Below are 13,859 nucleotides of genomic sequence, written 5' to 3' on the forward strand. Positions count from 1 at the left end.
AAATCTCCCATCTTGACGGATAAATAAGTCTTAAAACTTGAGGAATGCATCGGCCTGTTGATGCTGCTCACCCAGCCTGCTGGGTCAGGGGTGTCTTTAATGACCTGGTGCCCCCTCCTCCCCCCTTCTCTTCCCTCCCTTCCCAACTTGGAAGATCTGTACAACTGCAACCAACACCAGACATGGAGGACTATGACGTTCGCTCGGCCGCCAGCATCCTGGCCTCGGTGAAAGAGCAGGAGGCGCGTTTCGAGCAGCTGACCCGAGCCCTCGAGGAGGAGCGGCGCAACGTCACCCTGCAGTTAGAGCGCGCCAACCTGCCTCCCAACAACCCCCCTACCAGCCAACCGCTAGCGTGGCAGCAGGTGGTGATGCAGGTAAATGATGCCCATCATTTTCAACCACCAAATTGCACTACCACATGTCTAAAGCGACATTTCCCTGCTCCCTCCTTCCATTTGAGCAAGCTCATTCCTCCGTCATGTTTGCTCATGGTCATTGCTTTTCATCATTGCTCGGACTCAGTAATCTCTCTGTTCAATTCCTCCGTGATTTGGGACATGTCTTGTTCTCTTTGTCTGAACCCACTGTCCTGAGTGTTGTGCAATAATCTGCCCTGTGGTGACTCATCTTTAAGAGCGGGCTGATGAGATTCAACCTCTCATTCTGTCTTCCTTCGCCTCCTCCATTCTACGCCACTGCTTGCCATCCAATCCCATCTCCTTTCGCCCACTGGTCTTTGATATTGTCTGGTGGTGCTGCTGATTGGATGTGGCCTTTCGCCCAGCTCTGGCCAGTGTCTGAGGGACATTAGAGTCCTGGCCAGAGTTCCTGTCAATGCTGGCCTACTCTGTGGGAACAGGAAATGTAAGATGTAGAAATGAGACAGCTGTAATCCCTTAAAAATGTCAGCAATCACAAGAGTCCATTGATTTATACACTTCAAACTGTTAGCTGCTACAGTGACTGGAAAATGTTAGTTAAAGGCATTGTTTGTATTATTTGGTGTGGGATTGTATGAGGTACAATGGATGTTGGTCAGTAAACCCCAGTTTAGAGAAGCAGAGAGGGGATGGGGTCTTGAAAAAAAAGTATTTTATCAATTTAAAAAAAGGTTCACCCTAAAATATCAATATCAGTGTAAGTGTATGCTACATTTAAAATATTTTCCCTGCTTTTCTTTGCCAGCAGACAGCCTTTTCCACTGGGATACCGCCATTATTAAAACCAAGTATTGCTGTCTCCAAATCAACCAAACCCCATAAGTGAAATCGGTCATGTTACCTCAGAAGACATGGGAGTTGCTGGTCTACTGCTTCCTTGATATGTTTGTTTGTGTTATTGTGTGACTTCTGTGAATCTGAACTATCCTTTTAAAACACCAAAGTCACACAATACCACAAACACACTAACAGATCGAGGCAGTAGTAGACCAGCAACTCATGTGTTCTGCAAGATAAAATTACTGATTTCATCTATGGAATTTGGTTAGTGGGGAGAAAGCAACATTTGGCTTATTTAATGACAGTTTTCTGTCAGAAAAGTAAGTGAAGCTGTAAAATATTTAAAATATAGTGTACGCTTAAATTAGTAAAGATTCTTTATAGGTGAAGCTGTTTTTTTGTTGCTTAGTTTCAATGCTCGTGCCTCTCTCTGCTTCCTCTAACACACAGACTACACAGACTACACAGACTATTGATAAGTACCTCACATGACCACACATCATATAATCTGAACCAACCCTTTAATGACTACACAACAACATAACATTGTTTTGCTTGGGGCATTTTCATCCTGGTCTGACTGACACACGTGTTTCAGTTGTTTGGATATTCTCAGAGCTTTCTCCTGTTTTTACCCTCGGGTGAGATCACTTACATCAAGAAACCCTTTCAGACTGTACACATGTTTTACTAACTAGAATGTGAAAGCACAATTTGGCGCTGCAGCACCTGTAACACTCAGATACATCACCTTTAATCACGGTAAAGGAGGCAGTCTCATGTATTATTGATAGAGCAAGACTTGCAAAGATGAACTGTTTTGCCTGCATTTGCCGGCAGTTGTATTTGCCTGCAGTCACATTTTGTTAACAGTTAGTGTCAGTGTTCATTTTTAAAGGGCTTGCTGCCAATTTGGCCTCATGAAGGGATAATGAAGAGGATGCAGAAAAGTATAGCAGGGTGAAATAAACTTGTCATCCCCTCACCCACCAGAGGGGTAATCCACTGCTGAGTATATACACTAAGCAAAAATATAAATGCAGCACTTTTGTTTTTGCTCCCATTTTCCATGAGTTGAAGTAAAAGCTCTAAGACTTTTATTTTTCACAAATTTTCTTGACAAATTTGTTAAAAATCTGTGTTAGTGAGCAATTCTCCTTGAGATGCTGATTATTGCACAAGTGTTCCTTGGACTGATCACTACTTGTAAATGTACAGTTTTTATTTTCATTAATTTATGAAGAACTGAACTATGGCTATTTCACATAGAGCTACAGATGCCAGTTTTTTTTCACAGGAGGGAAAAATCATGACCCACCCTTCTCTCTCTGAATAGCTTACCCTGATAGACAGAGAGACAGAGCGCAATTATGTCCCACCCCCGTCGGTATGAGGGTGCCTCTTGTCACTTTCTGTTTGCTGACAAACAACATAAAAATGCCTAAAAGCTGCTCAGTGGTGGGATGCACTACCAACAGAGGAGAAAAAAGTGAATACAGATGTGAGGCATCAGCAGCTTGAATGGGAAAACCTTGGAATCTTGACACTCGTTCTAAGTTACAGTTGCAAATTTGACCAGGCTTTGACTGTAGAGGTCGAAGCTAACTAAGTTATGGTTTTGATTTCTGTTAGGCTAAACAGTGATCTTACCTCGATTAAATTGTTTTAAATATCAAAGTACTTCACTTTTGGCCATTGATTGGGATCATTTCTCACAGAAAAGCAAGGTCACAAGAAAAGACACTGAGATACACACTGAGATGTCCATAAGGCTTTTTCACTCTGGTAGACATATGGTGCTAAAATAGTCCTTTGACATAATGAAAGGTAATGTTTTTAGCTTTCTACAGTAATTCTTAACATTTCACCCCTTGTTTGCATATTGTGCAGCCGATGTTTTCCCTCCAGCAAATGTGGTCTTCAAAGTATGATGTGTTGTGTACTGTCTTTTTTCCTTACCCTAACCCTAACCAATCATTCCTCATGTCTAAACGTAACCGACCCAACCTACAAAGGCAACGAGTACTAGCCAATCAGAGACAGAGTGGTGCGGATCATGACTTTGCCCTCCTGGGAAAACATGTGGTATCTGTAGCTCTGTGTGACGTAGCCATAGATCAGTGTCTAATAAATGTCTTTATTCAAGGGGCCTTTTATTGTTACCAATCTGAGGCAGACCTGTGCAGTAATCCTGATGTTTATTCAGCATCTCTATATGTCACACGTACAGAAGGATGGATTGTCTTGGCAAAGGAGAAATTTGTGAACTAAATTTGAGAGAAATAAACCTTTTGTATGCATAGAAAAAACTTCCCAGGAAATGTAAATATTAGATTTTAAAGTGAAGACTTAGGCAAGTAGTGATTATGAGTAGGGCTAGGGCAAGTCTCCAGGAAATGAATGTAAGCCAGTGATGGAAACACACCTGTGTGTGTCTGTATTTGTGTGTGTGTGTTTGTCCCTTCCCCATAAACTGGCCCATGATTTACTGGACAGTGCTTAACATGACAGCCAGTGAATTAACCTGCTCTCTCACAGATCACACTCACAGGTGCCCCCCCCCCCTCTGACCCCCACCCACTGCCTAGCTTTTTGCACACTGTGGGACCAATTGGGCGTAACAGGGTACTGCTCACGTAACCATGCCCCGTTTTACATCACTTTGAAATGTCATGCGGTCACCAGGCATTGGACTGTCCGCTCTATCATAAACACCTATAAATGCCAAAGCAAATTGGATGTGGGATTTGTGTGTGTGTCTGTTTGTGTGTGTGTGTGTGGGGGCGGGGGGGCGGTCAGTGTCTGCTCCAGGGCAAGCAGCACCTGAGTGCCAGAAGCCAGAAGGTGGTGTGTCGTACACGAGTGTGTGTGCTACACCTGGAGACCCACTCCTTCACATAATGAGGAGGTGTGAGCGATGAGGAATGCATCAGGTTGTTCTCTCTCACTCTGTCTCCTTCACACACACACTCTCTCACACACTCCCCAGGCTGCATGATGGATTGAAATGGAGTATGGATCAGTAACTGAAGGTTCAGACTCTCAACTTCAGGGCCAGACTCAATGAGGCCTGCCATTATTTAAAGCCAGGGTCAGAAAAGGAAAAGTGGCACAAGTGTGATTAATGAAATAAGATGCAAGTAGATGCCTAATGAGAGTGATAAGCCACTGATATAGATAGGGTTCTGCTGCACGGCACTCACCTCAGAACAGATTGGGTCTAAACACCAGCGGGCAGCTAACACTTTTATCTGCCTTCATCGTTTAGATCAGTATTGTCAGCGTTTTAACACAGGAGAGCTAGAGAGAGCGCCCCAGTGGGGAACAAATGCACATGAGAAAAATTATCTTCACTTCCCAGAGATTGGTGCAAATGACTTCACACATATCAGCACAGCACTGTACGATCGCTTGCTTCAAAAAGTGCTCTGAAACGCTCAACACAACTCACTTTTTTCATCAATCGCCCGCCCTGAGTTTGATGAGTTTAACACAGCACTTTTGTCCAGGGCAGCCTGGATGTGGAGTGAGGCATGGCCCTGGACAGCAGCCAAATGACTCCAATAAGTCATACACTGATGGTTTGACAGCGTTATACGGATATAAAGCAGTGATTTCCTCTTCAAATTTAAAGTCAAGGAGATTTGTGGCCTTTCTAGTGTGAAGTTTGGTAACAAATCTTGTGGCCAATGCCCATGCTCATGTGAAAATTCACATTTTGCCCAAAAGGGACTAGTTTTTAGTGAATCTAGATGCGTGGCTCTGGAGATGACCATGTAGGTTAGTTGGTTGGTTGGTCCATCAGTTTAGTCTAGGTTGAAATATGAATGAAAACTCAGCAACTATTAGATAGATTGCCACAAGATTTTGTGTTTATGTTCATGGTCCTCAGAGGACGAGATCTACTGATTACCCTCCGGCACCACCATGAGGTTGATGTGTTTGTTTTGTGAAATACCTCAACAACTATGGGATGGATTGCCGTAAAATTTTGTACATTCATCATTCCCAGCAGGTGCATTGTGATGACTCAATATCCAGCACCTGGTAGAATTTTTTACAAGTCCAGTGAAATATCTTGATATTTATCAGATGGATTGGCACAATATTTTGCGCACATGTTCATGGTTATGAATCCCAATGGCTTTGCTGATCCTCTGGCTTTTTATTTAGTGCCAAAGAGAGCTGCAGGAATGAGTCCTAAAACCCAGAAATAGGTTTGAATAGGTTTTTGGTTAGATACCTGAAATAAAGTCTAACACGAGCTTAAAAGATTTTCATGTTTTGCTCTGCAAAATAAAATACAGCAGTTAATACTCCACTCATGAAGTTTGAAGCTTTTATGTGCTTTTAAAAAAGGGATGTTGTTAACAAGTGGCTTAATGAAGTGTATAGAAGACATTAAACATCATCACACTGAACACCAGTCACTTAGCAATGAAATCCTGGTGTACTTTGTTGATACCATAATGCTAATTTCTTACCTCAGACAACTGTATTTACACTTCAAAAATCATGAAAATATTTGTTACCTTGTTGTACAATATGTGTTAGTATCTAATTACTAGTTACTTTTGTTACTAGTTACTTTTGGTCACCACAGTGCTTATTTGTTGCATTAATCCAAAATCCACTGATGTTTTATGAAGGGAACCAAAGCAGTGCTAACTTCCATGTCGACCAAAAAAAATACTGCACTCTATTTTTTCAAAATTTTGACTCATCAAATACTTGGATAATGCCAGATACCTGCAAAATTCATTACATTAAATCAACCTCAGCTATAATTTGTGTTTAGTGATTATTTGCAAATGTTAGCATGCATGAAATAGTGAAAATGATAAACATTATCTCCTAAACATCATCCTTGTACATCGTACAGCTTCCTAAAACCACTACAGTAACATGGCTGTATACTCTAGGCCAGGTGTAAACCAACTTGTGACCCGTGTGTCAGATTTTTCTCTTTTTAATTTTTCTATGGCCCACAAGAGGCAGCCTGAAAACTAGGCAGGCCTGCGTGTGATATGATAAATAAAACTAAGGTACATATGATTGAGCTTCTTTGAGACATCTGAACCATTGACTGTATGATCTCAACCACTATGATACTGGTTATGTCTTTTTTCAAGCCCTTACGCATGTGCTGTGATTGGCTGCAAATGGATATTATCCAAGCTACAACAAGATTTCTCTTTCTTGGGCTAAAGAGCAAATGCACTGACAAGTATTTAATTCACTCTGCCAGCTACAAAAAGTGTGTGTATTGTGCACCAAACCCATTGCTGTGATGAAAGAATACAACTTGAAGAGGCACTACAAGTCAAATGCTTGCTCGTTTCCTGACAGTTTACCTTTCTACTGTAAGAGTTATTGCTAGCCATTCAATGACAAAGTGTTGTGTGGCCCACCACCGCTCAGTTATTTTCTGTTTGCCCACTTGGTATTGAAGGTGAACTTGCTTGAGGCCTTGTTGAACCATAAAGAAAAACTAAAGACTAGCAGAGATTAAAGTTGAAACTTTTCAAGAATTCTACATTGTTCTCTTTGCTTGCTGAAGATGTTGCATACGGCTGCTTTCTATTATTTCTGTTCATGGAAACAAAATGATCTCAAATTTTAAAAAATGAATAAATGAAATGAATAAAGTCACACTGCTTACCTGGAGCAAATACAACTGAATAGGATTAACAAATACTGTGGTTCACCATGTTTCAAATATTATTAAATTATTTTGGTGCAAGGTATAAAAAGGTAGATCACCACAAGACGCTTTGACCATTGTACTGCAACAATGAGTGTGGGAGAGGTTCTTGTAAACAGCACTGGCCTACTTCCCAAGACCTTTCTAATTGAATTCTGATCCTCATTCACTTCAATATAACACTTTATGAATTACCACCAAGGAAGAGAATTAGAGTGTTTACGCTGTGAGAAACATCAGGACAATGCCGTCGGACACTCCATTAGCTTTCATGATGTAATTATCAGTAGAGACTCAGTGACACAGACGGAGACGCTTTTGAATCTGCGTCCATCGACAGCCGACACCATGTGACCACACGCATGCTAAGATCCTAGCCTTTCTTCATGTGATATTGTGTTTGCCTGCGGTAATTGATTTTGGCCTGGAGGAGCGTTATCGCCAAAGCTCAGAAAGGTCAAGTGGAGCATGGTGACAGTTCTGTGTGTGGAGAAAGGCAGACAGCACTCAGACATCCACGTCTGCGTGGAGCTGAGGGAGAAGGTGACCTCATTTCATATACACCAGACGCCTAATCTATCTAGCCATGGTTGATGCCCAGCACATGCACCGATCCTATCTCGCGAGTGCATATAATCAGCCGGCTTCATTGAGAAGGAAACTCTGGATAATTTCTCGCACTGTGGATATCATTAAATGTTGGTGTTTGGTATTCTGATGCTATATTCAGCGGGGTTCTTGCATTGCAGAGGCATATCATCCCCTTGTGCAAATGTTGTGGGAAGTTTTCAAAGGCTTGCGAGCTTTAGACAGAGGGAACAGTGCAGCCTTTGATCTGCGCTGCTGTCTGTGGTGAAGATGTACAGGCCCTGCGATGGCACTACAGCACTCAACCAACAATCGCTCCAGCCGGCCCCCACCCACTTTCATCCCACCACTGCTCCCACCCCCCATCCCGAAGCCCTGTCTAGGAACAATGGACACAAAGGGACTGAGGGTGCTATAGCGACAGAAGATCTATCCTTCCACTGGCAGGGCCCGGGAGCCCCTGTACCCTCGTAAATCACCTGCCTAACAATGAGCCTTAGTTTACCCCCTCCCCTCGTCTATTTTCCCCTGTCTTCTCCCCTCACTGTGCCATTAGGAACTTTCTCTCCTCCCATAAACACCCTAATTACCTTAGTGTGAGAGTGCCTCCTTTGTTTATTTTTGTATACCACACTGTTCCCGTACCCTCCCACTCCACTTTCTGCTCATATTGTAGTTTCATGGAGCAGACTGCAGAAGAGACACATTTAAATTCTACTAAAAGCTTGCTGCTTGGAACACATAATCATAGGATTATAATTATATTTATATATTATATTTGGATTTTTTCCCTCCAAGTTACCTGACACCCAATGACAAAATTTTCCGTGAATGTCACACCACTTTTCTTCGCTTCTTCACACAGTCATAATTCCATCCAATTAATATACACAGACATTCATTTGATGCTACAATCAGCAGAATTTACTCTTTGAAGGGGTAGCAGAATCTTCAGATAGACAGAAAAAAAGATTAAATCTTGGCTCATAATGATATTCACACCTTTTTTAGTATCAAAAATAATTATTGTATTGAAGCCTGACACCTTGTGTGACCTGGCAGCAGAAGGAAACTTTATTTTCTGATCTGTCTTTAAATGTCCAGATCACCCTTAAATCAAAAATGCTTATTTTCCCCCATCTGTCTAGATAGATTGTGTGAGTTGGAGATAGCATCTGTAGAAATGTCTGCCTTCTCTCAAATAGTGTGGAGCAAGAGGGCACCGGGCTTAATGCTCAATGTAGGAACCATCTTCTTTCTACTGAACTACACCTGTATTACTGTTCTAGCTAAGCCATCTCAGTTACAGAGGATGGCACTAATGTTTACATCCTGCATGCAGGATGATATGATTGGTGGGTGTAATTTGCTGAAAAGAATACAGTTCCTACATTAAAGTGCTCACAACATAGTCTGTGGATTATTTTGTGTAACTGGGACATCATGTCATCTAATTGCATCATATTCAAGAGAAGGCAGACGTCTCTCTGGCTGATATCTCCAAAACTCAGGCAGATAAACAGCACAACAGACCAGAGGAAAAAAATAATTTTGAAGGGTGAACTGTCCCTTTAAAGTAATGCAGTATAACCCAATGATCTCAAATTACATATTACAAAGAGGAGTACAAAATTGGAGTAGAAAACGCAAACTGAAAACAACTCCAACTACTTCTAGTATCTGCAGCTCTGGGGAGAATCCACAAACTGATGTTTTTGTGAAATAAACAGATCTAGAGAGTAGCTTTGTATTACATCTCTACAGGATATGACTTTCTTGAGCTGTAAATATTATTGCTCATATTTTTAGGTAAGTGGTTTCCAACCCTTCAAGAGCCAGCACCCAACTGAATAAACCTCCCCTCACCCTTGCCTTCCTAGTGTATTGGTGAAGCATACAGTAGCAGTGAAAGTCATAAAAAACGTGATCATATCTAGAGCCAGCATTTAGTTTGTCCATTCTGGGCTACTGTAGAAACATAGCAGTTCAGCATGGCAGACATGGTGGAATAGGTAACAAAAACAATTCTTACTTTCAGGTGATTAATACACTAATGAAAACCTAATATTATATTCCATTTCTGGCATGTGCTGGCAATACGTTCCACTAACTCTTACATAGTGGACCTTTAATATGAAGAAATATTTCCTTGAGACCCCTTGTCACCAACTGCATGTCTACTCATGTCTATAATTTGTGGTTTAGTGAAAGTGGTTTATTTTATTCTTTCTCTGATTGTTTCATTTGAATAATTTTAAGAGGCTTGAAGAGGTAAAATCATATTTCACAACCTGATGAGAGTGTAGAACCCCATGATTCAGTAGTAGGTGTAAATAAGACACATGTACACCTGGTATAAAATGGGACCTGTATCTGAATAATAAATGATCCGATCTTGCCCTTGCATTGACACCAGGTATTTTTAATGCATTCTCATTATCCTTACTGAGATCAGATCTCTGTCCTCCAGAGCAAACTGCATACTGCATGATGCTCCCATGCAAATGTATTAATTAATATAAGACCAGGTGCTGTCTTGGGTGCCAAAGAAAGGCTTGCGCCACATGTGTTTTAATAAATCATATTTTAATACCAGGTGTAAACAAGTATCAAGAGTTCAGGTTCAAGAGTGTCCAATAATCTTAGGGTTGGTGGTTCAATTTTTCAGCCATTTACATATAGAATAAACAGATCAAATATTTAAGGAGCTATGGCCACTTGCCTCTTCCCATGACATCCCTTAAACCTGAGCTGAAATGCATAGAGCGTGCCATCTATGTCCTAGGTTATCTTTTATTCAGCCCACTTCAACATTAGGAGTCAAGTTTGAGGTGATGGCCCATGAATCACACTGCTAACTGCTCAAGGTAGGGGGTAAGTCCTTTCTGCGTCTCAGCTCGGTACAAGGGCTGACATGGAAGGACAGGAATTTTTACTCAAGGTTGGGGTTGTGCATATTCTTCTGGTTCAGACAAACAGGCAGAGAGAGGTCTGAAGGGGAGGCGGCAGAAAAGCCTTTTGTACCGTGGGCTATTTATATTCCTCTGGGGCGGCTCAAACCTTCATCCTTCAAACCAGCCCCAACGCTGGTGGACTTAATGCCTGTCCTGGTGCAGCTCCCCGTCATTTGATCACAATCCATTAAACCATTATGCTCTCTAAAAGCACTAAGGGGTGTATCTGAAAACTGCTTCCATTTCCTAAACCAGATATCTTGCATAGGTGAATGGGCATGCTAAATATTTTTGAAGGGCACCGCTTCTGTAGAAGTACAGATACTTGTGTAAAAAAGACTCCGGTAAAAGTAGAAGTACTGATTCAACTTCTTTACTCAAGTAGAAGTGAAAAAGTAGAAGCACTAAAATTTACTCAAAGTATAACAGGACAAAATGTTTTTGTCTGAAGGACAAAATGTTTTTGTACAAAGATAACTGAACCTTACCTTTTTGAGTCATCTTTATCGTCATCATTTTTGTCTCATTACTACTGTCATCATTATGTTGTTTTTTGAGGTTACATAATTTCACATTTTTAAGCTTGGTGTGTCATTTTTTGTTGTGCTACGTCACTTACATCTTGTCGTTTTGCGTTATTTTGTGTTGTGTTCCTTTTTTTAGTCTTGTTCAGTGATAGAAAATAAAAATAATCAACGAATCCCTTTTAAATGCATTAAAACTAAAGTAATGAGCCTGCTATTAAAATATAAGGAGTAGACAGTACAGATATTTGTGTTAAAATGTAGGGAGCAAAAGTACAAAGTTGTCAAAAAATAAATACTCAAGTAAAAGACAGATACCTGAAAACTCTTCTTAAGCACAGTAACAAAATATTTGTACTGCGTCCCACGTCTGCCTCTGTCTGAAAGTGTCTGGACAGCGTGGAAGTCTGCGTATACTTGAAGATGACCATGGTAGTCTAAACAGACTGTTGGGCTTGGCCGCAAAGTTCAGAGACTGAATTGCATCCCATGTGTTAAAAATAAAGCCCCTCTCCTTCACAGGACCCCAGTGCCACCTGAGGAATGTGACCTCACCCTCCGCGGTGTCCGGCAGGACAACCAAACAAGGCTGACCCCTTTCACCTGAAAAAGATTCAATTGAAAACAGTCTTAGAAGTTTGTAGCAGGGCTGGAGGTGTTCTTCAAAGCTTCACTTTAATTATCCTCATGGGTTTAACATACTGGTGTGACATTTTTACTACATGACTTACAAGGATGTAAATGCTCATCAAATGAGGACCAGAAGCAGCACCGAGGCTTGTTTTGGGAGGTTTGCTGGAGTAAATTTAGGCTTAATTGAACAGAGAATTCCTTAAGACTACAAGACACTTCCCTTAATAGCAAAAGGGACTTAGAGCTGAACATTTCTTTGCAATGTCACCCCAGTGTATTCTTTAGATTGCTACAATGTGAATATTCAGCCTAAGCTTGGCTCTCCACAGTGTGAACTGTGAAACTTTGTCTCTCATATTATTGTCACTCAGCTTGGAAACTGGCCTTGGGATCTAATGTTAATTTAAAAAAGACAAATGGACATTTGTGAAAAGTGCTTGGACGTCAGAGTTGCATTCACAATGTGTGGAAAGCTCAAACTCCGCATTTAAAAACACGGCCAAAGCAGATACACATCAGCTAAAGCACTAAAGCAAAAAGTCCCCTCAAGATCCACAAACTAAACAGCAGATGAATCAACTCTGGAGGGGCAGCCATAACTCTCAGCTGGTTACTTTACCTGAAATTAGCCTAAAATCTCAGTTCTATTAAATGCTAACAGAAGCAGACCTCTTGGTATTTGTTAGATCCAGTAAATAGTGGATTGGAATGATTATCAGCATGTGAATTCTTTGAGTGTGTGTGCAGCAGCAGTCTACAGGTGGCACAGCATCAGATTATAGCAATTAATTCAGAGCCACACATACATTGACTCTGCACTCTGGCTGACTGACTATATGAGTTCTGGCATTGCCTCAGGCTGAGGCACACTAGACTGCTGGACAGACTATAAAAAGACTGCACATCACAGGGTCTGGAATCTGCAAACCTTTGCTGTTTTGTGTCACAGAGTTGCTCACACACTTGGTCTAAAAATCATGTAATTTGTCTTAAGTCGAAGCCAGGCTGTGGGGCCCTCTTTCTATGTTGGCACATTTGAAAAGGGTGAAGTGGAAAGAAACAGGGCTTGGTATGTGAACTGTCTCACACGCAGAGCCTGAGAGTGATTCTCGTTGTGTGGAGGGTGATGGTAATAGCACAGGAATGTGTGAAAAGATGGGCACTGCTCTTGACAGCCTTTCTCCAAGTGCTTCACTCGAGCTGAGCATCGGGTGCTGAATAAGGGCATGTATACCAAACACGTATGTATTCCATGTATGCAAACAAAATTGCATCCTTCCATCCAACTTCAACAGCCTTTAGATGAATTTAAATTAGAAATGCAGCTGATTTTCATAACTTTTATCTATTAAAGGGATAGTTTGGAATTTTTGTTGTAGAGTTGTATGTTTTAGTGCCTTGTGTGCCCTTATTTCACCTTAGGTATTTCATAAAAGGTGCTATATAAATAAAATTTATTATGACATTATTATTATTATATAACACCAGTGTCCTGTCGGAAAGGCCTGCCTGATTTCAAAGCAAATCAGAGCTGACCCTGTCCACAGCAACACATTTCCTGGCTTCCTACATTGGTATTTCTGCTGCTTCTTCATATTGGGGCCTTGCCAAGTACTGCCTACTGTATAATACACTGACTATGGATAAGTACCTCAAACAACCCTCTTCAAAAAAAAAAAAATCTAAACTATCCCATTTATTTTCCAAGCATCATAACACAGCTAATGGAATTCCTAAGAAGATGGTTATTAGATGCAATGGCTGGAAAACCTGCCAAGAGACTGTGGATCTTGAGCCAACATGTAAACATACTCTGAGGCATATGAAAAATGGAATTTCCCTCTAAAAAGAGATCTTTGCCAGTTATCTGGTCCATCTGGCCACAATCTCAAAAAGATAAGAATTACTCATGAAATTTGGTGGAAAGGTGGGGCATTAAGCCATGGAACACCTGATTAAAAATCAGCATTTTTAGACGTACTGTTGCACACCAAAAGCGAGACTCCATTCCAAATCCAAAGTGTGTGTTCAACTAAAATAAAGGAAGTTGCTGATTAGCTGCATGTCAATCTCAGGCTGATTCAGATTCTGTTGTTTGTGCCTCATTCTGTGTCCCAATTACGCATGACAAGATGAAAAACTCGGAAACGCTTAATCCAGTTATAGTTGTATAACAAATCTTGCTGTGCAGTTACAGTATTGCCACATAAAAACAGAAAATAGAACCTTTTGA

General features: G+C 41.1%; 1 protein-coding gene across 4 annotated transcripts in view; it reads left to right on the forward strand.

Moving 5' to 3' along the window:
• The window catches only part of arvcfb (ARVCF delta catenin family member b), a 309,702-nt gene that overhangs the window by 132,541 nt on the left and 163,302 nt on the right, over positions 1-13,859 (forward strand). For all 4 annotated transcript variants that reach the window (XM_084729087.1, XM_084729088.1, XM_084729089.1 and 1 more), the window contains exon 5: positions 155-377. In XM_084729087.1, coding sequence (XP_084585213.1) covers positions 183-377 — 195 coding nt within the window. In that variant the 5' untranslated portion in view covers positions 155-182. The remainder of the gene's footprint in view (positions 1-154; positions 378-13,859) is intronic.

Source organism: Lutjanus erythropterus, chromosome 10 (genome assembly GCF_056507025.1).
Source record: "Lutjanus erythropterus isolate fLutEry1 chromosome 10, fLutEry1.hap2, whole genome shotgun sequence".
In the NCBI taxonomy this organism is placed as follows: Eukaryota; Metazoa; Chordata; class Actinopteri; order Lutjaniformes; family Lutjanidae; genus Lutjanus; species Lutjanus erythropterus.